Source organism: Hemicordylus capensis, chromosome 4 (assembly GCF_027244095.1).
Source record: "Hemicordylus capensis ecotype Gifberg chromosome 4, rHemCap1.1.pri, whole genome shotgun sequence".
In the NCBI taxonomy this organism is placed as follows: Eukaryota; Metazoa; Chordata; class Lepidosauria; order Squamata; family Cordylidae; genus Hemicordylus; species Hemicordylus capensis.
The window spans coordinates 311,681,518-311,709,075 of record NC_069660.1 but is presented as its reverse complement, the minus strand read 5'-3'; the positions used below and the strand labels follow the sequence as shown (position 1 = coordinate 311,709,075).

The following is a 27,558-nucleotide window of genomic DNA, read 5'->3' as shown; positions in this document are numbered from 1 at the left end:
GGCAGAAGTGGCAGTGGGGAGGAGAGGTGGCTGGGCCTGGAAGCAGAGACCGGGGCAGAAGGTGGAGGGAGAGGTAACTGCTGGCCCCAAAGAGCGCACAGATGCTCTGTGCAGTGGTCGGTTAGTGCTTATTTAAAATGCTTAACCTTGGCTCTGTTTTGCCCAGCGTTTGTTGAGAGAGAACACTTCCAGTGAAAAGAGGTCTAAATAACTATGTAATACAATTGTGTTCTTTCTTTATTTTTAGATGTGCTCTGTCCCAGTGTGCATGTGGAAGGAGACCGATTCAAACACACCAATGGAGAAACTGATGATATTCCAGGTAATGAGATGCTCTTTTCAACCAGCTGTTGCCAAAGTGTGTGGTTCCTTTAAATAAAAGCAGGACCTCATTTTCTAGCAAGTCAAGAAGATGTGATACATGGCTAGGATTGTGTTATTTCTTGGAAAGGGAGGTGATGTTGGATGGTTTGGTGGTTTTAAAAGGGGCTTCAGTAAATTCGTGGAGGACAGGTCTAGCAATGGCTTCTAGTCAGATGAATATAGATGACCTTTAGCCTCAGAGACAAGATGTCTCTGAATCTTGAGGGGAGCAACAGCAAGAGAGGGGGCGTGCCCTTGCCTATGGGCTTCTAGGAGGCATCTGGTGGACCACTGTGGGAAGTAGATTGCTGGACTAGATAAGACTTGGGCCTGATCCAGCAGGGCTGTTCTTATGTGTTATTGAAGAGCGCCACTATTCTTTATAAGGGAAAGAGCAGAGTCCTCCGTGGTCCCAGAGGGAATCTGTTTTCTCACAGCAGCAGGTGTGGATATGCAAATTGGAGGTGCCAGGGAGGGAACCTGGAACCTTCTGCTCTTCCCAGAGTGGCTTCTGCCAGGTTGCAGGTAGGGATGTGCGAACTGGTTCGGATCCGAACCGGGGCGGTTCGGCAGTTCACAACCGAACCGAACCAGCCCTCAGGTTCGGGCTGCAAGTTCGAATTCAAACCGAACCTGGGTGTGGTTCGATTCGGACTGGTTTGGAATGGTTCGGACACTCAAAAATTGGTAGGATGGTAGCTGGCAACCAGGGGTACCTGTCACCCAAACCCCAAAGCAATAAGACACTCGTACGATTTTTTATGAATTTTTGAAAAATATTTTTATTTTTTCTCATAGGATATAATGGGACTCGAACCAGGCCATTATTCCTTATTGTGCAGCACCCATGGGTGCCAACAACCATGCAAACCCTGAACCAATCAGACACCCCTATGATTTTTTATGAATATTTGAAATGTTTTAATTATTTTTCTCATTGAGTATAATGGGACCCGAACCAGTCCATATCCCCTATTGTAGAGCACCTAGGGGCACAAAAGTGGGGTGGGTGGTAGACAGACAGGGGTGCCTACTACCCAAAAAATCCCAAGGCAATTGGACACTCCTCTGATTGTTGGATCCGGTTCGGATCCGAACCAAACCGGGCGGACTAGTTTTGTGCACATCCCTAGTTGCAGGCAGAAATCTCTCTCAGCCCTATCTTGGAGATGCTGCCAGGGAGGGAACTTGGAACATAGGAAACACAGGAAGCTCTGGAGAGTCAGACCATTGGTCCATCTAGCTCAGTATTGTCTTCACAGTCTGGCAGCGGCTTCTCCAAGGTTGCAGGCAGGAATCTCTCTCAGCCCTATCTTGGAGATGCTTCCAGGGAGGGAACTTGAAACTTTCTGCTCTTCCCAGAGCGGCTCCATCCCCTAAGGGGAATATCTTGCAGTGCTCACACATCAAGTCTCCTATTCATATGCAACCAAGGTAGACCCTGCTTAGTTAAGGGGACAAGTCATGCTTGCTACCACAAGACCAGCTCTCCTCTCCTAGACCAGCTGTCCTCTCCTCTATAATGATTTTATCTATATTATTCTATATAGGGTTCTATAAAATTATCTATCCATAATTTTAGTTATATAACATATATTACTCATTATAAATAAACATGCACAAAATCAATGGTGAGAAATTTTGAAGGAATGGCATGTTAAAGCCACGTTAAGGTCAAACTAAATGTAATATTAAATGCAGGCATATTTGAGTCCTCTTGGGGATATCCCCTCGGTCTGCATCGGTGCCCCACCTGTGACTTCTATGTACAATGAAAACTCCAATAGACAGAAATGCAAAGCACATATCTAACATATCAAGTTTAGCATTTCATCTGTTACAGCATACATTTCGCCTTCTCTGCTACATGGTCAAAAAAGGCACTTTACAAAGTGAGATTATCTTCTATTTTTTATTATTGATTGATTGATTGGTTTTATTTGATTTGATTTGTATACCGCCCTTCCAAAATGGCTCAGGGCGGTTAACAATTAAAACAAACCACCAAAACAGTAAGGCGCTAAAACAAATTAAAAACAATATAACAACAATTAACAATTTAAAAACATTTTAAAACAACAATTAAACAAATACAGTGAATTATTTAGCAGGGGGAGAGCAGCTGACCCAAGCCAACCCCAACACAGTATTCCTCCAGTGGCTCTTGCTGGTGTCTACTTTGGACCAGTTCAGATAAACACAACCCATTACATGTGAGAATGTCAGGGTTGTACTGAGGCCATGCCCACCTGACATCACCAGCAGACATGCCGATGCACTTGTGGCATGTCCTTTAATTATGTGAGAAGGTGTGGGGTTTATGATGGTTTAGTATGCTCCATTTTGAGGATGATTGGAGTGTTTTAGGCTTTATTAATTATTTATACATACTGCCAGCAGGGATAATAATCTATAAAGCCTGCATGATACTTTAGACTCCTTTCAGTCTCTCACGGTGTTGGGAAACGTAGCCTTGCTTGGCATGAGTAGGGAAGTGACAGATCTCACATAGACCAGAGGTTCAAAACAAGCAAACAAGATGTTTATTTCAAATGGATGTTTCTGAGGTTTGATTTATCTCTATAAGGCTGTAGGGTATTGTACTTGCTGGTGTCACAAGATTACACTTTACTTTATTGCAAGGTACTCCTTAACCTTTAAATGAAAGTCGAAACCAAGCACTTTCACAGAAACCTAGCCCTGATCTCTATTATTTTGAGTCACAGAACATCTCCTCTTTGAGTCTGTCCTTAGCCAGACCCACCCCCCCGCCCCCTGCAACTAACTCTCAGCTGACTTTATCTCTTTCTCCGATGAAATTAGTGAAATTTCACAAGAGAAGAGAGTAGACCTCTCCACATAATTTTTGTAAAAGATAGCAAAAAATAAAATTATTCAGTAGACAGATGGAAATGGGAAGTCATATGAGGTCGTATTACACCAAGAAGCTATCCCCACAAACAGTAGAAAGTGGGCTAAGAGAGCCTAGCCTGCCTTCTACTGATCGTGGGAACCACCAGGCTCGTGGGTGAGCTTGGTGGTTCCAAGGTGGCTAGCCCACCTAATCCCCCGTCCCCTTAAATGAAGTTAATGGAGTGAGCGCTCCATTACCCTCTTTTTTTTTTTTTTTTTGCTTGTGTGCCACTGCGGCCCTCGGCGACAAATGAGTAAACTCCCGACTGGGAGACTGGAGCCAGCCTCCCGGCCTCTGGGGTCCCCCCAGAATGGCCTGCATGCTTGTGAAGGGCATCCTGGGACTTCCGAGGGCCACACGGCCCCCAATCCCCACAGCCCCACCAGCTCCGTGACGGAGCCGGTAGTCATGTGGGTGGCCAATCTGTCTGCCCAGGGCTGCAGGCATGATTGTCTGCAGGGAGAGTGGGCTAAATCTGCATTCCCCTCAGAACTGCCAGAAGCTCTTCTCACTAATCATGAGAAGAGCTTCAAAGTTAGGCCACTGGTCCATCTAGCTCAGTATTGTTTTCACTGGAGGATGGTGGCTCCTTAGAGCTTAAGACCGAGAAGGGTCTCCTCCCAGCCCTACCTGAAGATGCCAGGGATTGGACCTGAGACCTTCAGCATGCAAATCATCTGCTCTGCCTCCAAGCTCTGGCCCAAGTCTCAAATGGTTGTAAGCAAAATGGTCTGTTTACTGTGGCTCAGCTTCTGTTTAGTCTCCAATGGCAGTCCTATAGAGAGCAGGTATAATTCTGGAGAGGACTGCAATGCCACCAAGTAAATAAAAGTGTGATGCCTCTTGGAACAGGTGCTAACCTCTTTTCTTCGTGTTTACCCAATGCAGGGGAAGAATAATGAACCTGCTAGGGATGTGCAAATCACTTCAAATTTGAATCAATTTAACTCTAACCTGGTTGATTCAAGCGATTAGAATTCAAATTGAATCACCCTTTAAAAGACCAATTAGATTTGAATTCAAATCAGATTTTCAAAATTCAGCTCCAATCAATCCAAATTTGATTCCAGAGCTGTTTGGCACCTTTTAAAAACCACAATGAAACTGAAGTTCAGAGAAGCAGAATGACATGGTTGCCAAAACTTTTCCCCTTTTTATTGTGGATGTAAAAATGCAGAGGCCCACATAAAGAGAAACCCATCAAAGCAAGTCTGAGTCAGGCTTAAACAAAGCTTTATAGAGCAACTTCCAGGCAATATTAATGTACTCTAGTGTTTGTGACCCAATACATAGATACACTGCTAAGTATTAACGAGCCCAGGAATGGTCAGTTGTTACCCGGGCTGAAATCTTGGCAGCAGATCAACACTGTGAATGGGGAAGCTGGGATGGAAAATAGATCTAGCCTGTTTTTTTCATAGTTGTTACACAGGATTTATTATTGATGCTTGTTCCAGCCAGAACGTCTGCAGAACACCAGAGGTTGTGTAAAGGAATGTTGGAATGTTGCATCACAGATTTTTTTTTCATCAGGGTGCTTTTTTAATGGCAGTGATGGGGTTTAATATATTTTTTAAAATCTAAAAATGTTGGTTTTCTTCCCCTTGAGACATCAGAAGTAGGCACCTGAAATTCTCACCATTCTGAGAAATCTCATTGAAGCTATTTTTATTTCATTTTATTTTGCTCCCTTGACATTTTGTAGATGTGCTGTCTGAGGACAGACATCTCATATTCGCTTTCAGTTATGCCAGGGACAAAATCAGACAGCAATATAAGGATTTCCAGGAACCCATATGATGGATTTCATTAGACTTATCAAAATTCTTCTGACATCCTTTGACACTTCACCTGGGGAATAACCCCACATCTGCTTCGAGATATTGATTTCAGTGAGATTCCGATAACAACTCAGATTAGAAGTAAACACAGTTTCTTAGTGATTTCACTGAAAATATTTTCTGGCTTCATAATATAAAACAATATTATGTTCACCGTACCTATGTAATGTAATGCTTGCCTTTTCTATGAGTGAGGATTATGATCCCATAATTTTTCTGCAGCTTGAATTTTAATCTGTACCCCACTAAAGTGTTTGACAAGCACACACAAACTGTTCTTAGCAAGACATGTAGAGTGTCTTCAGATCACTCCACATAGATGGTCTCACTAATTCTTGAAATGGCCTTACACAAGGCAGGCCAAAATTACTTCCCCATCCTGCAGACAGATGCCTCCCTCGCCATTTGGGAGAGAGTAGCTTGCCTAAGGCCACTTAAGTGAGTGTGTGGAAAAGGCAAGATTTGAACTGGGGACCAGGTAGCTGATAGCTCAGTCTGTTAACGGCTACATTATACTAGAGGGCCATTCACATGACCTACCGGGTGGGCAGGGAAAAGGCTTTCCAAACCCTGCCTTCTCTCCCAATCCTGCAATGATCATGATTTTCCATGTGGAAGCACGGAGGGCTGTTCCATGCCTTGTTCCATGCCTCCGAGAATCCCACATTGCACCATGCGCTAAGCACCTGTCTCTGAAAGCAGCTCACGCTGACACACAACCCCAGAAGTCAGGTTAAGGGTGCATTTGTGCCCTTGACCTCGGCTAAGAGCCGTGTGGATCCCAGTGGTTCTCACAGGCAGCCAAGCCCAGGCTTGGCTGCTCGTGAGAACAGCCTCTAGATCTCGAGTGTACCAAAGTGGCTATGCACTTACGATGTCGCCCAAATTCGTGTAATATTTTTCTATCCCTTTTTGACAGTTGTGGCAGAAAGGGAAAATTGTGCAAATTCCTCTCCAGTCATATAAATGTATGCACATAATGGAGATTTCCAATGTAATTTTTTAAATCTGGGTCATGCAGACAGAATTCCTGGCTGCAGAGACCTTGTCAACTAGACACTGAGGCTATTCTGATGATCAGGCGAAATCGGGCTAGGAGAGGCTCGCCCGATGTTGCCTGACCGTGTGAGCCACCGGGTTCGCAGGCGAGCCCGGTGGCTTCCAGGAGGTTAACCCGCCTAACTAACCCTCCCCTTAAACTGGGTTTGTGGAGTGAGCGCTCTGCAAACCCGTTTTTTAAAATTGTGAGTTGCTCTGGTGCAGCTTCGCGCTGCAGCAACTCATGAGTAGACCTCCAACCGGGAGGCTTAAAAGCAGCCTCCCGGCTCGGGGGTCTCTCCAGTATGCCCTGCGCACTTGCGCAGGGCATACTGGAGCTTCCGGGGGCTGCGCGGCCCCCGATCCTCCCAGGCCTTGCCGGCTCTATCACGGAGCTGGCAGTCGTGTGGGCGGCTGCTGCGGCCACCCAGAGCAGACTGTCTGCTCATCTGTGAGGAGTGGGCTTAGCCACCTAATGAGGCTCTATTGAGACCTAATGAGGCTCTTCTCACGATCGGTGAGCCTCTAGGGGGTTTGCAAGGAGAGTGGGCTTAGCCTCATTAGGTCTCATCCACACATTCATGCCCATGTTTCTTGATGTCATCATTCAGTTGCCTCATATGGAGTTAGACCATGGGTACATCTAACTCAGTATTTCCTACATGGACAGGCAGAGGCTCCCAAGGATTCAGGCAGGTATCTTTCCCTCCGTTCACTTCATTTAAGAGGGTGGCTACACAAGCGGGCTTGCCTCTGTGGAGCCCCCAGGCTTGCCCTTGAGCCCATTGGTTCTCGCGAGTGGTGGGCAACCTTAACCCGGTTTCTGCTGCTCGTGAGAATAGCTTCATTGTTTTAAATGTGGGGGGATATTCTAATGTGCTTCATCCCAAGCTGCAGGCTAGAGCAGTCTGAAGCCATCCAGTCCCGGAAGGACTGTAGTGAAGATGGAGAATATTCTTTCCCGGCAGACAGGCAAACGAGAAAATGAAACCCTCTGCCTATAGGCCTCTCTACTATTTAAAGCTTGTTGTGGGAGAGTCAGGGCCTTGCACTTGGGGATGCTGAGCACGACTGTAAACCAAAGAGACTGCAATTATAGCCAGGGATGGCTGTGATTGTCTGTCAGCCGGCCCCTCTCTGCTGGCCTGTGGTCAGCAGAGGAGTGGATTGGATTCCAAAGATGCCAGTGACTCACCAGCTAATTATAACATTCTCCAAGGGTTATATGTGTTTTGCACTGGCAAAAGGAGAGGCAGGCAGCCCGCTGATCCTCCGACGGCATATTAAACCAAGACTGTGTAGCTGTACACATCTGCTCTGCCTATTGTTTGGCTGCCCTGGAGCGACGTGAATCCTGCCCTTCCTCTGCACTCCGTACTGGAAGCCTTCAATATTGGAGTCTCCGTGGCTAATCTCCTTTGCAAAGACAAATCGCCTCAGCATATGTGGCGACAGGTCTGTGCAACAGACTCTTGGCTGCACAGAGCACATGCTCCGACAGGGCTCTTGCCAGCCAAGCAGCACAGAAGGAAGCGGATCGCATCGCAGGCAGAGTAACCTCTGTGTGAGGCCTTTTCCTAATCGATATTTTGAGAAAGGCCCAATTGTGTGTTCTTTGATTCCTTGCATTTATACACATATTATGTGGGAGTAGGAAAGGGCCCGACGTCCTCACTAAGATATTGCTTCTGTTTGGGTACTCCCTCCGCTGACAAAAAGTTGAAATTGATACACACATATTCTGTGTGTATCTTACTTACTTATTTACTTACTGAAACCTGGCCCTCATTATCTCTCCTCTGAAGGATGGGGTGTTGGGTTGTGTGGGTGTTCCAAAGCAGCCCCCCCCCAAACCAGATTGAGGAGCAAGGATTTGCAAAGTCAGCCAGTAATCCAAGGCTGAAAAATAGCGCATGCTTACAGATTTCCTTTTCACATAGGAACATAGGAAGCTGACATATGCAGGGATCCATTACTGGAATCCCCCCTGCCCCCCGCTCCGAGTTTGTTTGCCACTGCTGCAAGCAGCTGTGGCAGACATGCGATCAGATAACCCATTTGGGGGGCACACTTGCATCCCAAACCCGGGTTAAGCAGTGGACTCCGTAAGCAGGCTTGCTCCCGCCCCTGCCCATTCTATATCCCGCTCTTCCTCCAAGGAGCCCAGAGCAGTGTACTACATACTTAAGTTTCTCCTCACAACAACCCTGTGAAGTAGGTTAGGCTGAGAGAGAAGTGACTGGCTCAGAGTTGCCCAGCAAGTATCATGGCTGAATGGGAATTTGAACACGGCTCTCCCCGGTCCTAGTCCAGCACTCTAACCACTACACCACGCTGGCTCAGTGGACTTCAGAATCTTCCTGGAGAGAGTTTCCTACAATACTTATGAATGGAGTTGTTAGAGGTTGTTGATTTTTACCCACAATAGGTAAAATAGCAGAGCACTAAGGAATGAGCACACACTCCAGTTACAGAGTAGGTAGCAGAGGATGGTTTGGATACTGCAGCTATTTAGAGAAAACACATGGAGATCCTTGTATGACTAAACACTAAATATTTATTGGTTAAATACACTTAGATAGGAAAGACCTATCTCTAATCTAAAGGACTACATAGTGGATAGGTAAGGAGAGAGAGAGATGTTTCCATCTGCTCTCTAGGAGGAAAGGGGGGATTGTGACTCAGCACAGGAAGTGCTGCAGAGTCAGTTCAGGGGTCATAGAGTAGGGACAGATAGGGAGACCCTGACTCACTGTCTCTACTCCCAATGCCCCTAGTGGTCATTAGGACAGTTGGTGCAAAAGGTCGATGCACTGGAAGTTCATCTCCAACAGGAGTGAAAGAAGAATCCATTCTCATATTTACCCCGCACCATAAGCCATGTGTGAATAACTCCTGGGATATGCCAGGGGTTGAATGTGAGACCCTCTATGTATAAAATATGTGTTCTTGACCCAGAGATATGAGACAACACGTCCTCTCAGGTATAAATCACAATTCAGAGAACGGAACAATCAGCTCCATATGGCCAACTAATCTTTCAGCTTGTGTTTCTCAAAAAGCGGCTCCCAAATCCTGACAGCAAGCCACTCTAAAAGCTCAGGGGATTTTCAGATTCAGTTGTTGCTACAGTATGGGTATGTACCATTCCATGGGAAAACCAATGGCAAAAGTTCAACTGGGCCCTGCACAAGCCCTTTGGCGTTCCTAAAGCAACTCCCTGGATTGTGGTATTATTATTATTATTATTATTATTATTATTATTATTATTATTATTATATTTATATCCCGCTCTTCTTCCAAGGAGCCCAGAGCGATGTACCACACACTTTAGTTTCTCCCCACAACAACCCTGTGAAATAGGTTAGGCTGAGAGAGAAGTGACTGGCCCAGAGTCACCCAGCTGGTGTCATGGCTGAATGGAGATTTGAACTTGGGTCTCCTTGGTCCCAGTCCAGCACTCTAGCCACTACCCATGTTGCTGCAGACGAGCAGCAGAAACCGGGCTGGGCTCCCTTCGGCTGCTTGTGAGAATAGCTTTGGAGGCTGTTCACATGCATGTGCAAAACCAGACTAAGGAAGCACAGCGCGGTTTTGCACACGTGTGTACCACCAGGAATGGGCCCGATCCCGGAAGCACCATGGCGGCAAACCCACCTATGGAGCCTCCCTCTAAAATGAGGTTAAGAGAGCAAGCTGCTTCTACAAGCAGCTGTGGCTAGTGGACTCGAAGAGGGAAGAAGATGGGATGAAGTGCATCACCAAAATGCAGTGCACAATTGCACGGTGGATAATTGGACCTCCGGGGGATGGGTGACACGAGGTGTTACATCCCAGCACCCCAACCCCTGGAGCTACTGGGAGCAGCCAGTACTCATCTGAGCAGGCCATCTGCCTGCCCAAGAACATAAGAACAGCCCTGCTGGATCAGGCCCAAGGATGCCCATCTAGTCTACCATCCTGTTTCACACAGTGGCCCACCAGATGCCACTGGAAGCCACGGGCAGGAGTTGAGGGCATGCCCTCCCTCCTGCTGTTGCTCCCCTGCAACTGGTACTCAGAGAAATGGCACTCAAGGAATGGCAACTGTTGGTGTGCAGGGAGGTAAGTTCTTCAGGGCTTTCTCCCTACCAACCTTATTGCCCTTTCTCACTGGTCATGAGGAAGGGCTCGGTGTCGACAAGCTTGAGCTAAATTGATCAATGTTATGACTCGCTATAAGGCAACTTTATGTTCCGACAGCAGTGTCACAGCTTTCAGCTACCCTCCCCATGGTCTCCCAGCTAGCTCTCCCCTTGTCCATTTTAAATGGAAGTTGATTTGTGTTGTATTTTCTGCAAGCCATTGAAAACTGTTTTTCATCAGATACATTGTGCTCTGTGTTCCTTAATTGTTCATGGTGATTTTCTATTGCTTTTTCGTTCAGTTTTATGCTTTAAAATATATTAGCCACTTTGGACTGTAATTTACAGGAAAGGTGGGGTATGGAAAGGGGTATCCTTGAATGAATTAATACATCCCTCTGAGAAACTCTGGTAGTTTAATAGTATACTCTTTTGGCTTCCCCTGAAATCTCTCTAATGCTTTGTCTGAAGAGGAACCTCCAAATTTTCTGGCCAACGTCCAGGGAGGAGAGCTGATCTTGTGGTAGCAAGCATGGATTGTCCCCTTTGCTAAGCAGGGTCCACCAAGGTTTGCATTTGAATGGGAGACTACATGTGAGCAGAGTAACATATTCCCCTTAGGGGGTGGGACCGCTCTGGGAAGAGCATCTGCATGCCTGCATGCAGAAGGTTCCAAGTTCCCTCCCTGGCAGCATCTCCAAGATAGGGCTGAGAGAGACTCCTGTCTGCAACCTTGTAGAAGCTGCTGCCAGTCTGTGTAGGCAATACTGAGCTAGATGGACCTATGATCTGACTCGGTATATGGCAGCTTCCTATGTTCCTATTACTAACCCTCCCACCACATGCCAGGGTTTACTGTTACACAGATGATCTTTGTTTCACTCTGCCACTACCTGTGCCTCCCCCAAACCATGTTGGGGAACCCTCAGTGAGATCATTTCAGGAGGCACAGGCAGCTGCAAGGTGTCGCTGGTAATTGACCCTGTTCCCTTGTGCAAGAGAAACCCCTGGTGCATCAGGGAAGGGTTAATCTGGATGTGGACACTTTCAACTTCGCTTTTGGCAAAATCCACTAATAACCCACTAGGTTTGCTAACCTTATTAAGACTCCCTTAGCTTTTCTCAAAGCTGTTTCATCCGAGGAGGAATCCCTACATCCTCTTCAAAATTAACTTTAAATGTAATTTCGGGGGGGGGGGGAACCAGAATGACAGTTCTGCTTTTCACTGATAGTTCAGGTAATTTTTAGTAGTACATGCCTGTCTGGCTTTCTGAGAACATCAAAGGGCCCAGCAGCAGCTCTGTGAGGCAGAATGAGAACTGAAAAGACCAAAGGCATTGATCCAGATGTCTAGCATTAGAACATGCAATGCCCCACCCTCTTGCAGGGACAGAGAGTAGCCAGATAAAAAGAGAGAAGTGAACCTCTTGCAGGTAGCCAAAAGCCAACAGGAATATGGATAAGTGAAGAGACTGAATTGATAAGTGTGACAGTCTGCTAGGAAGAGCAGAGCATTTCAAGTGACAAGGAAGCAATATGTGAGTTTGCTGTCAGAAAGAGGGCTTTCCCCCTCGGTTCATATTTGATCTTCTCTTTGAGATGGATTCATGCAGTACTGGGTGCAGAAAGATCTGAAGTAGAGTACAAAATAGCTGACCTCCACGTCCCTGTAAGGAAAGACAAGTCTGTATACAGCCAGTGGTTTTCAAGTTCTGCTTTTCTGGGGGAGAAGACAAAGAGGCTATTCTCACACTGCATGAGAACCTCTGGGATTGGACCCAATCCTGGCAGGGCAGTGCCACCTAGCCCTGCTTTGGAACCCAGCTCTTTGTGAGCCCTTAACCCGGGCTCAAGCAAGCCCTTAAACTCAAGTGAGCCCTTAACCCAGGCTCTGGGATCACATGTTCACTAGGGGCATGCTCACTGGCATGTGCAGCCCCAACAGACACAGAAATGGGCACCTAGAGCAACAATCTCCTGGAGGAATCTCCCAATGCATTGTGCATGTCACATGGTGCATTTTGGGATATCTGGAGGCCAGGATGTATTGTCCGGGCCTCCAGAGCTCCGTGGTATGGCACAGATCGTCTGGGATCATCTGGGAGCATGGTCTGCACTCCCAGCAACAGACCAGCAGCACTTGTCTGGGGGGAAGGTGACCCACACCGCCACCTGCCTGGTCATGTGAACAACCACACAAGCTGGAGGGGAGGATCATTCTGCTAGAAGCCACCCCTCTTCTGCTCTTCCAGCCATCACTTTTCCCTTGTTCTCCCTCAAAGCTCTAATTTTTCATGGATGGGGCTTCAAGTATGACTGACAGCTGAGAAACTGTAAGTGGGAAACCTGGTAGAGCTCACTTGTACTGCATATTCATAACTTGGCAAAGAGGCACCTTTTAACATGTGATTCTCTTTATTTAGCAGGGGGAGAGTAACTGACCTTATCTGTCCCCAGCACAGTACCTCCCGTGACTGTTGCTGGTGTCTATCTTATGTGTCTTTTTAGATTGTGAGCCCTTTGGAGATAGGGATCCATCTTATTTATTTAGTATTTCTCTGTGTAAACCGCCCTGAGCCATTTTTGGAAGGGCGGTATAGAAATTGAATAAATAATAAATAAATAATAATAAGTGAGCTCTGCCATCATTTCACTGGAGAAACTCCTTTGATACTAGAGAGTATATAATCTTGGCATTACAAGTTCACAAACTTTCCGTCACTGGGTTGCCTCCCTGACTTTGCCAAGTCATGTAGTAACAGGTGCAGCCCTTCTATGTGGTGAGGTGAGATGATTGCCTCAGGCAGCAGATTATTGGGGTGCCAGTGAGGCAGCAAGATGCCCCCACCACTTCCCCACAAAAAGGGGGAAGGAGGGAGGAGGGTGCATACAAGGAGGAGGCAACATTTGGCAGCTGAGCACAGAGGTCCTGAGCTACATTGAAAGCTACCTTATACTGCCTTAGCTGAGTCAGGCCATTGGTCCATCTAGCTCAGTATTGTCATAATATTGTCAGAGAGTGCCTTCTTTGGTATGATCCCCACCGCATATTAAGGTCATCTGAAGAGATCTGTCTTCAGTTGCCACCAACACATCTGGTGGTGACTCCGATGCGGGACTTCTCTGTGGCTGCTCCTGAGCTGTGGAATGCACTCCTGGCAGAAATCCGTAATCTGAGTTCATTATTGGCCTTCCGGAGAGCCCTTAAGACCCATCTGTTCGGCCTGGCCTTCCAGGGTTTTTTAAAAACTGTTTTTAAACCATAAAGGTTTGGTCTGGGTTTTGAAAACTTTTGTTTTAATAATTTCATGTTGTTTTTACAGGTTTTATGTTGTTTTTACAGTTTTCGATTTTAACAGTTAACAGATTTTAGTGTTGTTTTTAATGTAAACCGCCCTGAGACATTTTGGAAGGGTGGTATAGAAATCAAAGAAGTAAGTAAGTAAGTTAATACATAAATAAAATTAAATAACTGATTGGCAGTAGCTGTCCAAGGTTTGAAGCAGGAGCTTCTCCCAGCCCTTCCTGGAGATGCTGCCAGGGATGGAATCTGGGACCTTCTGCATGCAAAGCAAATGCTCTACCTCTGAGCTGTGGCCCCATCCCCTAAGGGGAATATCTTAGGGCTGACAGAGCTTACATGCAGTCATCCATCCAAATGCAAATCACTGTGGACCCTGCTTAACAAAGGGGGCCATTCAACCTCACTCCTGCAAGACTAGATCTCCTCTCCAGAGCTACCACTGTGTGACAAGAATCCCATTGCCCTCCAAACTAGCACACAGAGCCCTAGCCTGAAAAAAATCCCATAATGGGCCACATTTTGCCTACACAGAAATATTTGTGAAAATAAAACAGAAGGTTTTGCGCATCCTTGCAATGGATGCCAGCCTCTAACTTCAACAGTTGATGAAGTTGTACTTGGATTGGGTCACTGGGCTTGAATCTGATTTCAGCCAAGCCTCTAGCTAATCAACTTATTTTTTTGTGAGCTAAGAAGCTTTCTGTTCAGTCAGCATTATCTCTCAGACTACTTCCAGCACTTTTGGGACAAGATGGCAAATAAGTATCATCTGATGATATATGGTGCTGTAGAGTTTTTAAAGTCAGGCCATGCGAAAGAAAGAAAGAGAAAGAAAGAAAAAGAAAGAGAAAGAAAATGGTTCATGTCAGTAGGGAGCTTTCAAAACAGTAGTAAGTAATATATTGGTTGCAGTTAAAAAGAGCATTTGGGGCCAATTGCAATATGTCAGAACATTCTCCCATTAAAGTTGTTAAGAGGGTCTTTCATGGGGTGAAGCCATAGGGCATTGGACGGTAGTAAATGCCATATTTGATCTCCTGATTGAAAGCAGAGCAGAGAAAAGGCTCCAAGAAACAAGGAAAAATACTTGCAAGGCAATTACCGTAACCTGTAACATAAATGCAGTTACAACTTTGGCAAAGAATCGCAACAAACCATCCACTGTCCCTGTGCTGTAATGTTATGAACTTTGTTCTATTAAAAAATGTGATCTGGGAAGAAAGTAGAAATTCATCTCATATAGGGTGCTCAAACTGTTTCAGAGATAAAAACCGTTCACACAACCTTCTTTCTCAGAGTCAAGAAAAGCAGGTGGAGAGGCAGACTCAGGAGTGTAAGGAGGCTGGTGGTGACCTGTGTGTGGCCGCCGTGGCCCCCTGGCCCTGCCCCCATGTCTGACATCAGATGCTAGCCATGCCCCCGTGCCTGACGTCAGACACGGGGGCTGTGGTCTCCCTCCCAAATGGGGCTGTGCATCCCCGTTTGAAAGAGAGATTGGCCTGATCTGTGTTGGGCAGCGTGGAGCGGAATGAGTCTCTGAAATCAGCCTGTGTTGCATTGGCAGCATGGCCGGAGCAATTCTCCCTACTTTAAAGGCAGGGAAAGCCACTCCTGGTCTCTCTGCCAATGCCGCGCGTGCCGATCTCTCTCCTAAACGGGGCCACGCAGCCCCGTTTGGGAGGGAGGGAGATTGTGCGTCGTCGTTTGGGACTGAAATAATGCCCCGCGTCTCATGTCAGATGTAGGGGGCGTGTCTGGGGCCACACTTGTGGCCCCTGATTGGTGGTGGCCCAGATTCTTTGAACTCATTCGCCCAATGGTGTCTCCGCCCCTGGGCAGGTTCCTACCTTCCTCCCTGCACACAATCACAGTTTGTAAGACAGCTCTACCACTCACCACAGCAGTGGGCAATAGAGCTGGGAACTGAAGGAGGGATCCCACCATTTCCCCACTGCCAGGTGTTTTTGCTGCCCTGCTGCCCAGGCAGCCTGAGTGTCCACATGACCAGGGAGTGGGGTAGAAGGACATGCACCTGCCCTTTTACCTCACTATCAGCCCGGATTGAAAAACCTGGGCTATCTGGCCAATGAGTCCCTGGATCGGTCCCGATCCCGTAAGTTTCCACAAGCAGCTCTACCTGGTTATGACTGCACTAGCCCAGACCTCATGGGCTTGCTTACACGATTGCTCATCCTGGGAGGACAACCCATGAACTTGCTTTGATTGACTTTGTGTGTTCAGAAAGTGAAGAAAGTGGAAAGAGAGTAAACAGGAGCATAACTATATTTCAACAGGGGGGCAAATGTCCCTGGACCCCTGAGGAAGGGGGCCCACTTGCTGGTGACAGCTTGCTCTTTGCTCTTCCCCTCATGCCTCTCTGAAGTAGAAGACGTTGCCTGAGTGGGCAGGGGTTTTTGTCCAAGGACCTCTCTAAACTTGCTCTGTCCCAGAGAGTAAACAACCGCTGCTGAGATCTGAAGTTTGTACTCACCTCATTTTATCCTGGGGCATGCTATTTTGCAAATATCAACAAAGACTATTATTGTCGATGATGGAGAGGAAGTTATAGTTTTCTTAGAATAACACAAAGACTTCTGAATGGATTGTGATGATTGTAGTAGTAGTAATAGTAGCAGAATTTGTAGCTGGACTTGTAGTTGTAGTAACTGGCAGTGGCCTCTCCAAGCTTGCAGGCAGGAATCTCTCTCAGCCCTAACTTGGAACCTAGGGGTGTGCAAACAGGTTCAACCATTTGGGGCTGAACTGAATCATTATCTGTTCAGTCCGACCCCGGACCGAACACCCTCGGATGTTTGGGGGTTGGCAAGCTTCATTTTGTTAATTTTTTTAAAAATGTTTTTTAACCTTTTACTCCCCTCGGGGGAGTTCCTAGAGGCAGCCGGGGGTGGGGGGTGGGGTCCGCAGAGGTTCCCCCTCCCCTCACCGGACTTCAAAATGACCCCCTCAGCCAGTTCGGCTGCTCTTTGGCCTGGCGGCCATTATGGAGGCCATGCGCCTGCAAGCATGCAGATGGCCTTCCCAGAGCGGCCCCTTCCCCAAAGGAGAACAACTTAACAACAAATTAAGTGCTCACACACGTAGTCTCCCATTCAAATGCAAACCAGCATGGATCCTGCTTAGCAAAGCAGACATGGTTGCAACCACAAGTCCAGCTTTTCTCTAATACTAACCATGTACATAGCACCTCTCAAGGAAGTTGGCCATCTCAAGTAGGCAGTGGAGCAACATCAGAGGGGAGGGGGAGACAAGAGGTGAGGAGAGAAGAATGTGAGCAAATGGCTTTTCATTAACAAAGAACATTAAAGATTGGTTACTATTGGACACAAGTATTAAAAGAATAGGTGGAAGTCCATGTGGAGAAGGTGGGTTTTGAGGAGAGGTTTGAAGAGATGGGAGAGATGGCACCACAAACAGGTTCAAGGAGAAAGTTCTATGCATATGTGGCTTTGGCGGGAAATGGAGAGTCCTAGGGAGTCCTTTAGGGAGACCATGAGACCTCTGGTGAGCTGAGAATGGTAGAGTTCATAGTCCAGGCTAACCCCTACCCATAGAAATCATTGTGCAGATAAAAATAAGAGTGGAAACTTGGTTGTATGAGCAGAGCCATTTTTAAATCTTTCCAAGTATATGTGATATGTGTGAGATAGCTTAATTCTTGTTGGAGATGGAGTTCCAGTGCATTGTTCTTTTGCACCAACTATCCTAATGACCACTCTCAATTTCCCCTCCCCCTGCCAGCCTCCCTTGATGCCCATACTGGCCGGCTGGCTGGCTCTTCGGCCTGTCCGGGCCTTCCCCCTCTAGCACGTCGGCCATTTTGGAGGCCGCTGCACATTTGGCCTCTGCATGACCCAAGCAGATATCTTACAGTGCTCACATTTAGTCACCCATTCAAATGCAAACCAGGGTGGACCCTGCTTAGCAAAGGGGACGATTCATCCCTGCTACCAGAAGATGGTAAACCCCTCTGTATTCTATCAAACAAAAAAACACAGGGCTCTGTGGTCGCCAGGAGTGGACGCTGACTCGACGGCACACTTAACCTTTATCACAAGGCTAGCTTTCCTGCCTGCAATAACCCCACACTCAGGAGTGGTCCAATATGCTTTGACACCTCAGGCAAGGCACAAAATGATGCCTTGCCCTAAGCCCTGCTGGGGGACACACACCCCTACCTTGAAAGCTCTAAAAGTGGATAGATGGGGGAGGGACGGTTGCTAACAGTCTTCTCTCTGTGCCTTTTTTTTTTCATATATGAGCAAAGGCACTCCTTCCAAAGTTTGCAAGGGTCAGATTGCTCCCAGAGAATTCTCTAGTGGCAACAGTGGGAGACATTTTACCTCCTTGCCAACACCCTAACAATTTGCCAGCTGAGGCAATTGCCAGCTTGCCCCATGGAAGAGCTACCCCTGCCTGCACGCTTCCTTCCATGTTCTTCCCATCTTCCTGACTTGTCTCTCCCTCCTCCCACAATGTCTGTTCTTTTTTGACAGGGTTTAATTTGATGGAGCTGTTCAGTGTGAGGGAGATATTTGGAATGAAGGACAACGGACCCCACAGCTCCTATGTCCGACTGGGGAGCTTCCCCATTGTGCAGAGAACAGAGTAAGTTCCACTTCTTCCCTTTTGCCTCCCTTTTGCTTGAGCACGTCTTGGCTTTGGCACAGTCTCTTTAAATCAGCGGAAGGATTATGATATCTGGACCAAGTCCTTTATCTTATGCAGTGGGATAGTTGACACAATTAGGCAGTAAGGCTTTTCTTGTGTCTCCTTCTCCTTCTCCTTCTCATCCTCCTCCTCCTCCTCCTCCTCCTCCTCCTCCCCCTTCCCCTTCTCCTTCTTTTTGGCAAACCAAACTTTTAAAAATTCAGTTGAAAAATAGCAATCCAAGCTACGCATTATTTGAATATGCACTCCCATCATTGGTTACACCATTGAAGTGGAATTGAATTTATTCTTGCCATTGGTTACACCATTGACTTCAGTAGGACTTCTGCATGAGTAGCTAAGCAGAGGACTGAAGGTTCAGAAAAAGGAGGCAAGCCAGATAACAGGCATAAACTAGATGTATTTAAGTCAGTGGGACTTAGGCACACAGCTAGAAGTTTTAGCTCTATTGGCTTCCATGGGACTCTAATTCCATTTCTTCCTTGTATTTTGCCCAAAGTACTGTATTTGCAATGTGGCTGTCTGAACTGGATCTCCTGAAGACAAGCTGTCAGCCCTTCTTTTCCCTTTGTTTTAATGGTTAAGAAGAATTCTCTCTCCCTCCCTCCCTCCTTTAGTTTCCTTTATCCCACCACTGCTTTCCCTCTAAGCCTTGTACTTTGTTCCCTTGTCCCTTTCCTTGGCCCGCTGTCTTTTCAGGCCTTCACCTAGACCCACATCTAGGATGACACAGTCTGGGTTTTCCTCCCAACCTTCCATTAAGGAAGATCATTAACATTTCAATTGCATAAGAGCCGGACGGACCAAGATGAACTAATGCTAGGACAGATCGAGCACCAAAGTACTGGCTCTGAAAATCAGTTAGCCCCTTTGAGCATCCCTTTTAAATGCTTAAAACCCCAAGGATGTTTTTGAGCATTCAACAGGAACAGGAACTCTTTTGTCGTTGAACTTTTTTAAAAAAGCTTCATCGTTTAACATTATCATTGGCCTGAATTTTATCTTTATCTTATTATTTCTTGTTTACACAGTCAGACAGGTGTGATTGACTGGTTTGTTTTATCCAGACATCGAGTCCTTCCCAAGGACCTGGGATGGCTGAGTATTATTATCAATATTGTTGTTATTATTATAGATATCATCATAGAATATAGGTTGTTCCCAGTAAAGTTGCTTTTTGTAATTGGCTGATGGTGATTTCTGTGCCCCCTTAATTGGCTGATGGTGATTTCTGTGGCGCCTTCTTCGTCTTCGTCGTCTTCTCCTTCTCCTTCTTCTTTCTATTATTTCTTGTTTACACAGTCAGACAGGTGTTATTGACTGGTTTGTTTTATCCAGACATCGAGTTCTTCCCAAGCACCTGGGATGGCTGAATTTTAATACTGTTGGTTATTATAGATATCGTCGCAGAATGTAGGCTGTTCCCAGTAAAGCTGCTTTTTGTAATTGGCTGATGGTGATTTCTGTGGCCCCTATGGTGTTGAGGTGCTCTTCAAGGTCTTTTGGAACTGCACCCAGGGCGCCAATTACCACTGGGATTATTTTGGTCTTTTTCTGCCACAGCCTTTCAATTTCAATTTGTAGATCTTTGTATTTTGTGGTGATGATGATGATGATGATTTAAAGTTTATCTTAATTTCATCTTTATCTTTTTATCTTCATCTTTCTAAAGTCTTTTATCATTAAACACTTTCTATCATTAACCCCCCACCCACAAGGATATTTTTAAGCATTCAACAGGAACAGGAACTCTTGAAAGACCCAATTGATGCTGAGTACTTCCTGCCAGTTCTCCCTCCTCTCGCTGCAAGGAAAGAATACTAGTTCACCTTGGGGAATAGCTAGGGGTAGTGTGTGACGAAGGCCGCAGTGAACAAAGGATCTCTTGTCCTTGGTTGCAATTTATGCACAGAGCATCATTTCATCCTGGGTACAATGGGACCTATAGTCAAGCCTTATGTGCCCCATCAGGAAACAATGTGAGAGCAATATTTGCCACTCACCAGGTTCTCCTGTTTTAATTGGTATCCTCTGCCACCTGCCATCCCCTCCCACTTCTCCAAGGTGAGGCTTTTTTTTTTTTTTAAGAAAAAGGTGTGGGGGGGGGATTGGCAGGGAGGGTGGGATGGGTCATGAGCCCCAGTTCATGGAGTGGTGGCTCAGATGGAGCTGTGCTCACTCTGAATTGGGCTGCTAGAATTCCAGCAAGGGTGGTTGCATAGTTGACAATTTCCACTTCAGAGTCTGAACCGTTTCCTAACTTGAGGGCCTATGGCTGGAGTGGAACATAAAACCAGATCTGCAAGGTCCAAGCCATGCACTTCAGCCACTCCAGATCATGTCAGCCAGACATCTTCCTCCATGGTATAATGTCAGGCTGGTTGCTTCTGGGAGGAGGAAACTGTTGCATAAATTATCTCTGTACAGTGTGGCCCTTGGTTGTGGAAGCCAACATAAACAGTGATGTTTCAGCAAGCCATGGAGGTCTTTGCTGTTGCCTTAGTTGCCTACTCGTTTGGGAAGTTTCACCTGCTCACTTTCCAGTTCTCCGTGCCAGACTCCCTGGCAGCAGCAAGATGCCAAAACATGGTGAATTAAAATACCCAGTGGAAGATCCATCAGAGGTGTCTGTTTGGCAGCCAGCGTAGTTCCCTGCAAGCTTCCAGGTTTTTGGCATTTAAACCAGAGCAAGCAATTCCCCCTTGTGTCAACGGAAAAAGTCCTCCAGGGAAAGGAATAGCAGGAGCCGGTGTGTTCATAGCTCTGCTCCTTCCAGATGCTAAATAGAGCAGGTCATACACACTGATGCCATTTGGAAAATCTAGATAGGATTTTCAGCATCTCTTGTATACATCTTTTTATTGTTCATGGATAAGGAGAGCTGGTTTGTGGTAGCAAGAGCGAATTATCCCCTTTGCTAAGCAGAGTCTACTCTGGTTTGCATTTGAATGGGAGTCTACGTGTGAATGCTGTAAGAAATTGCCCTTAGGGAATGCTCTGGGAAAGAGCACCTGCATGCAGAAGGTTCCAAGTTCCCTCCCTGGCATCTCCAAGAAAGGGCTGAGAGAGATTCCTGCTTACAACCTTGGAGAAGCCACTGCCAGTCTGTGTGGACAATACTGAGCTAGATGGACCAATGGTCTGACTTGGTATAAGGCAGCTTCTTGTGTTCCTAAGGCTGCATACTGACAATCGTTTTTTTCAGAACAAATGTGGTAGAAATTGTTTTTACCACATTACATGCATTACCTTAATTCCCCATCCTACTATAGAGCTGGATTAGATGATATTTTCTCCAATCCAGCCCGTCACATGAAGGGGGCAAGCATATATCTGCTCTGATGGACCATTGGACCTGCCAACCCCACTTCTCCATGCATCCATGTGGGGAAGGAACATGGCACACACATAAAATACTATGCCAGCAGGCCAAAATAATTAAATGGTCCCCAGAACAATCCTGTGATTGTATTGTATTTTAGGCTACCTTTTATATTTTGACTTTTATATTTGTGGCTTACAAATAATATAAATGTCAATCGATAATATCACAACAATGCAAGATGAATCAGTAACAGCTAAAAGCAGACACAGGAGCAAATACAACCAGGTCCACAGTGACAGCTAAAATGTTATCCCCCAAATCCTTTCATGTTCCAAAAAGCTGAAGGGAGAATGAAGTCTTAACCTGCTGAGAAGACAAGTTTCCATGAGGGGTGTAATGATAAAGGCCCTTATCAGTGGTTGTGAAATGGGCCTCCATCACTCTTTGCATATGGAGCAGAAGATATTGTAAGGCAAGAAGTCTTGGGAGCAGATGGTCCTTTAGCTACCTAGGATCCAAGTTATTTTTGAACCTGGGGATGAATTGGAAGCCAATGCAGTTGACCTGCATGATTTTCACTCATACCCAAAGGCTATATTAGATTCACCTATGCATGGATTTGTGGAGCTGGTGAAGGCGGAGCCACCACACCAGGTAGGCAGAGAGAAAAGGGGTAATGGGTGATCTGGTCACTGGTCAAATTGGTTGGATTCCAAAATCTGTTCGGTCTGAGTCTCTGGAAGAGTATTGCCTGTACACAACTCTTCTCATTTCTTTCTCTCCCCTTCTTCCAGAGATGTCTTCCCGCAAGGCCTTCCTGATGAATATGCCTTTGTAACCACCTTCAAGTTCCGCAAGGCTTCCAGGAGGGAAGACTGGTACATTTGGCAGATCATTGACAAATATGGCATCCCTCAGGTAGGACTCTTTCTTTGGTCTTTAGGGAGTTCTGCTGCCGTTTCCAGTTTGCCCCATTGCTTTGTCACCTACTACTGCCCTCTGCATACAACTCTGCCTTTTCATTCTCATAACCAGCAATAAACTTTGAAACAAGGATGACAGTTATGTTGGGTCTGGAAGGGGTCAGCTAGACTTGGAAAAGAATATTCTCCAGTTCAGTTTTTTTAATTCTTCACTTAGAAGGGATGATAATATTTGGCACAAATATTCTTCAAATCCCCCTAATTCTCATCTCTTAAATTTTTCCTCTGCTTAGCAGAACACCGCACCCTCAGAAAATCTTGTAAGGCAGGTAGAGTTGCCTGGAAGCAGGTGGTCCTTTGCTTATCCAGGGCACAAGTTGTTGAGGGATTTCATTTCCCTGATATGTGGAAATGACCTGCATTTGCCAGTTGGATCTTCCTACTCTAAACAGTGACAATTTTTATGGGCTTGTTCTCACAACTGTATGGGGGTGGGCTGCAGGGAAGGCACACTTCTACCTCATTCTAGGGATGTGCACGAAGCTGTTCGGAGGCCCTTTTATGAGCCTCCAAACTGGTCCAAACACTAGCCGGTTTGAATGTTCAAAGGTGGGGGGGGTCGGACTTTAAGGGTGGGGGAGGGTGAACTTACCCCTCCCTCTGCTTCCCCCCCCAATGCTCAGTTTTTGTAAAAGCCTTCAGTGAGGCAGTGTACCTCCCTGCTGCCCCATCCCCTCTTTGGCCAGAAGTGGCCGGAAGAACCCGGTACATGTGCCCAGCGTGATCACTCACACACACAGCAGGGAGGTATGCTGCCGCCCCGAAGGACTTTACACAAACCGAGCGCTGGTGGGGGTAAAGCAGAGGGAGAGCTAAGTGCACCCTCCCCCACCCTTAAAATCTGACACACACACACCCCGCTTTCAAACCACCCCCACCCAATTCCATGCACATCCCTACCTCATGCCACCCAGACGACCAGAACTCTATGGTAAACCTAGGAACTGGCCGCCCGGGAAGAGTTTTTATTGCACTGGTGCTGCAGACTACTCAAACAGATAGGTAGGATGGTTCTCTTTGTCTTCTACCTCACTTTTAACCTGGGTAGCGGATCTGGGCTTGAGAGGCCTCCAGGTTCCCCAGATGACCACAGATTTCTGGGTTAATTCCGTCCCACCCAGGAATCCACAGTTGTGAGAACAGGCTCTGTGTTGCATTTAGAATCTTGATTTTGTTTTTGAAGGTATCAATCCGACTGGATGGTGAAAACAAAGCCTTGGAGTACAATGCAGTTGGATTGACCAAGGATGCAGTGAGAGTGGTATTTCGAAACGGTCGTGTCAGTGACCTGTTTGACCGCAACTGGCACAAGATTGCTATCAGTGTTCAGTCTCAGAGTGTATCCCTCTATATCGACTGCAAACTGGTTCAGACGCTGCCTATTGAGGACCGAGAAAATATCGACATTCAAGGGAAGACGGTGATTGGCAAACGCCTCTATGACAGCGTGCCAATTGATGTAGGTACCCAAGATGTAGACTTGCCTATCAGGGACAGGGGCCTAGCTCGGTCACTGACTTTGTCTTCTAGAACATTCTGTCATCATGCTGTAGTTGTGGAATCTCTTTCCTCATTGACATGATTGATCTAGAGGGCTGTCAACCCATCACAGATGCTTTACTGGAACAATTGCAGCTGTTTAATTGATGAATTAATAAATTTAAACAGATGTAGAAACTGCATGCAGAAATCCTAAAGAAAGGGAACCGCTCATTAATGTCTGTTTCAACACATTTGAGAGACCGGAATTGTCCTGGCAAAGTGATATACAGAGCCAACACATTTTTGAAATGAACAAGTGGAAGAATGATCACTATGGTGAAAGATTCAGATTAAAAAGTCAGAAACAGGCAGAGATTTCAAATGAGTACCAGCACTATCAAGAGCAGGACTTGCGCTTTTTGGAGGTTCGGTACTTTTGATGAAGGAAATGCTTGGTGTTTTATGCTCCCAAACCTTTCCTTCCCAGGCTGTATCCCATTCCTCAATCCCAGTTTCCACACACAGCCTAGGATTATTATTTATTATTATTTTACATTTTATATCTCGTTCTTCCTCCAAGGAGCCTAGAGCAGTATACTACATACTTAAGTTTCTCCTCACAACAACCCTGTCAAGTAGGTTAGGCTGAGAGAGAAGTGACTGGCCCAAAGTCACCCAGCAAGTATCATGGCTGAATGGGAATTTGAACTCGGGTCTCCCCAGTCCTAGTTCAGCACTCTAACCACTACACCACGCTGGATTGTGTCCCTTGCCTTAACTTGGGATGCATTACATACTCACATTCTCCCTGCCTGTTGGGTGTCACAAGCTCTTAATGGATCTTTGTTGAGATGCCACCTATGTGCAGGAAAAGTTTCATATATGTCCATCATGCACCATCCAGATTATTGTATGTCAAAAGCATGAAAACAAAGGGGAGAAAGGTGACCTACTATCCTTCCCTGAAAAGTGACTGTCTTGATTTCCTTTTCCCTTAGTTTGACCTACAGCGGATGGTTATTTACTGTGATTCACGACATGCTGAACTGGAAACATGCTGTGACATTCCATCTGGGCCGGTACGTTTAAATGTATGCCTTTGTCTAAGGTTCAGTATGTGTGTGTTTGGCAAGCACAACATTGACTCATCATTGAAATCTATTCTCCAAAATGAGAGGTGCTGAGTTTATCTTGGGATATATTATATGTTTGATTTATGAAACAGATTTAGTCAAGAAGCATTAAACTCATAATTGTTGACACAGTTTTTACTCAGTTTTGATGAAGAAAAACCCCAAAGATATGGAGAAGTGAACAATGGCTGACATCCAGACAAATTATGATATATGCATTATGGGGGAAGGAAAATTTTAATCAGTCTCCCCTTCCCACTGAAGCAGACTTCAGTGCAAATATGTCCTTGATGGTTGCACAGCCCTCAGGTACACATTTGGGATACACGGTGGGCTTTAGAAGGAAAGGGAAATGGACAAAAATTGTCCTTTTCCTGTAATTTGGACAGCTTTAGCAGCACCACTGCTAATATATATATATTTAATCTTCAAACACATCATCTTAAATATATGTGTTAAAAACAGAGCAATGCAACATTTTTTTTTAAAAAAAAACCTAGCAGTTTTAGTGGTTTAGAAGCTTTTCCTGAAAAACTCTCTGATTGTGTGGTTATCCATTTTTTTGATTGTGTGGATATTTAGTTTTTTAAAAATTGTGGACTGTTGAGCACCATTCTTTCCCCCTCACCTTTGCTGTTTTGATACCATTTTTCTCTGGCTGCTGCAGCTTCTTCCACCATCCGGAATAAGTCGCACAGGTAACCCCACCCAATCAGAGTTATAAATTGAACAGTTTAATGTCACAATGCTAATTCACCAGTCAGGTTTATCTCATGACAATAGCAATAGCAATAGCAATAGCACTTACATTTATATACCGCTCTATAGCCGGAGCTCTCTAAGCGGTTTACAATGATTTAGCGGTTTACAATGATTTAACATTCTGGGTACTCATTTTACCGACCTCGGAAGGATGGAAGGCTGAGTCAACCTTGAGCCCCTGGTCAGGATCGAACTTGTAACCTTCTGGTTACAGGGCGGCAGTTTTACCACTGTGCCACCAGGGGCTCTTTAGTTTCCCATTGACAATGACAAGGGGCTCTTTAGTCTCCCAATGACAATGTCATTGGGAGAAGTGCAGGCAATTAAGAATGAGGGTGCAAATGAGGTCTGAACATTTTTGCAAGGAGTGTTGAAAAATCATAGAACGTGGAAATGTCTGTGGGAATGCTGAAAATATTAGTGGAAAATCCACCACTTCATCTGGTGGCAACCTAGGATCGTTCCTTCTCAGTTGCTGCTTCTAGGTTGTGGAACGCGTTCTCTGTAGATATAAGAGGACTGTCTTCTTTGGGGGCCTTCAGGAGAGCCGTAAAGACCCATATCTTCAGCCTGGCTTTTAATGATATCTAGTTTTAACCTTAAGTGTAATGCAATTTAATCTGGTTTAAGTGTTTCTGAATTTTAGTTGTTTTATTTGGGTTTTTAAAAATTAGGACAGTGTATGAATTGTAGGGGTGGGCAATTCGGGTTTTCGGTGATTTGGTTTGGGACCCGAACTGAATCACCCCCGTTCTGTTCTGTGCCCGAATATGGGCTACTCGAATCACAACTGATTAGGTTCGGATTAAATCCGAATCTGAATCGATTCAGGTTAAAAAAACCAGTCCCAGGGGCAAAATAGTGGGGTGGGGTGGTATTGCCCAATGGGTGGAGGTTACCACCCAAATTTCAGGGGGATTGGGCAAAGGGCTGATTTTTGGGGAATTTTTGAAGTTTTCATGTCTTTGGGGCAGGTTGGGGCAGAAAGTGGGATCTGGGCCAAAAGAGAGGGGTGAGGTAGTAGTGCCTAATGGGTGGAGGCTACCACCCCAATTGCAGAGTTATAGGGCAGAGGGCTGATTTTTGGTGAATTTCTGGAGTTTAAGCGTTTTTAAGGTTTTTCCCCATTAGGTAGAATGGGGAGTGTATCGCTTCACGTCGGGGGGAAAGGGGTGGCCTAGAGTGGTGTGGGGTTGGTGGTACTGCTGGGTAGGGGCAAGGAAGGTACCTGAATTTTTTCAAAGGATTTGGGCAGAGGGCTGATTTTTGGCGAATTGTTGAAGTTCACGCGTCTTTAAGGTTTTTCCTCATAAGTTATAATGGAGCTTTCAGCAGCCCCATAAGTGCACTTGGGGGGTGCTGGGGTGGCCCAGAGCGAGTGGTGTTGTAGTGCACATAGGGTGCCAACCACCTCCATGGGTTTCTAACCCATGGGGTACAGGGTTCTGTTGTTTCTGAGGTTTTCTGAGTGTGGATTCTATGATAGCAAATTAGAGTGGATTCATGGTGTCTCATTGAAAATCTCATTTGCTATGATAGAATCCACACTCAGAAAACCTCAGAAACAACAGAACCCTGTACCCCATGGGTTAGAAACCC

The 27,558-nt window shown here is 46.0% G+C and overlaps 1 protein-coding gene across 4 annotated transcripts in view; it reads left to right on the top strand.

Moving 5' to 3' along the window:
* COL22A1 (collagen type XXII alpha 1 chain) overlaps positions 1-27,558 on the top strand; it is a 261,520-nt gene that overhangs the window by 84,534 nt on the left and 149,428 nt on the right. For 3 of the 4 annotated variants that reach the window (XM_053313307.1, XM_053313306.1, XM_053313309.1), the window contains 5 exons: positions 248-322; positions 18,100-18,211; positions 22,394-22,517; positions 23,766-24,041; positions 25,063-25,143. In XM_053313307.1, coding sequence (XP_053169282.1) covers positions 248-322; positions 18,100-18,211; positions 22,394-22,517; positions 23,766-24,041; positions 25,063-25,143 — 668 coding nt within the window. Of the gene's footprint in view, positions 1-35; positions 121-247; positions 323-18,099; positions 18,212-22,393; positions 22,518-23,765; positions 24,042-25,062; positions 25,144-27,558 lie in introns of those variants that run through there. The other variant, XM_053313308.1, reaches the window with a different exon arrangement.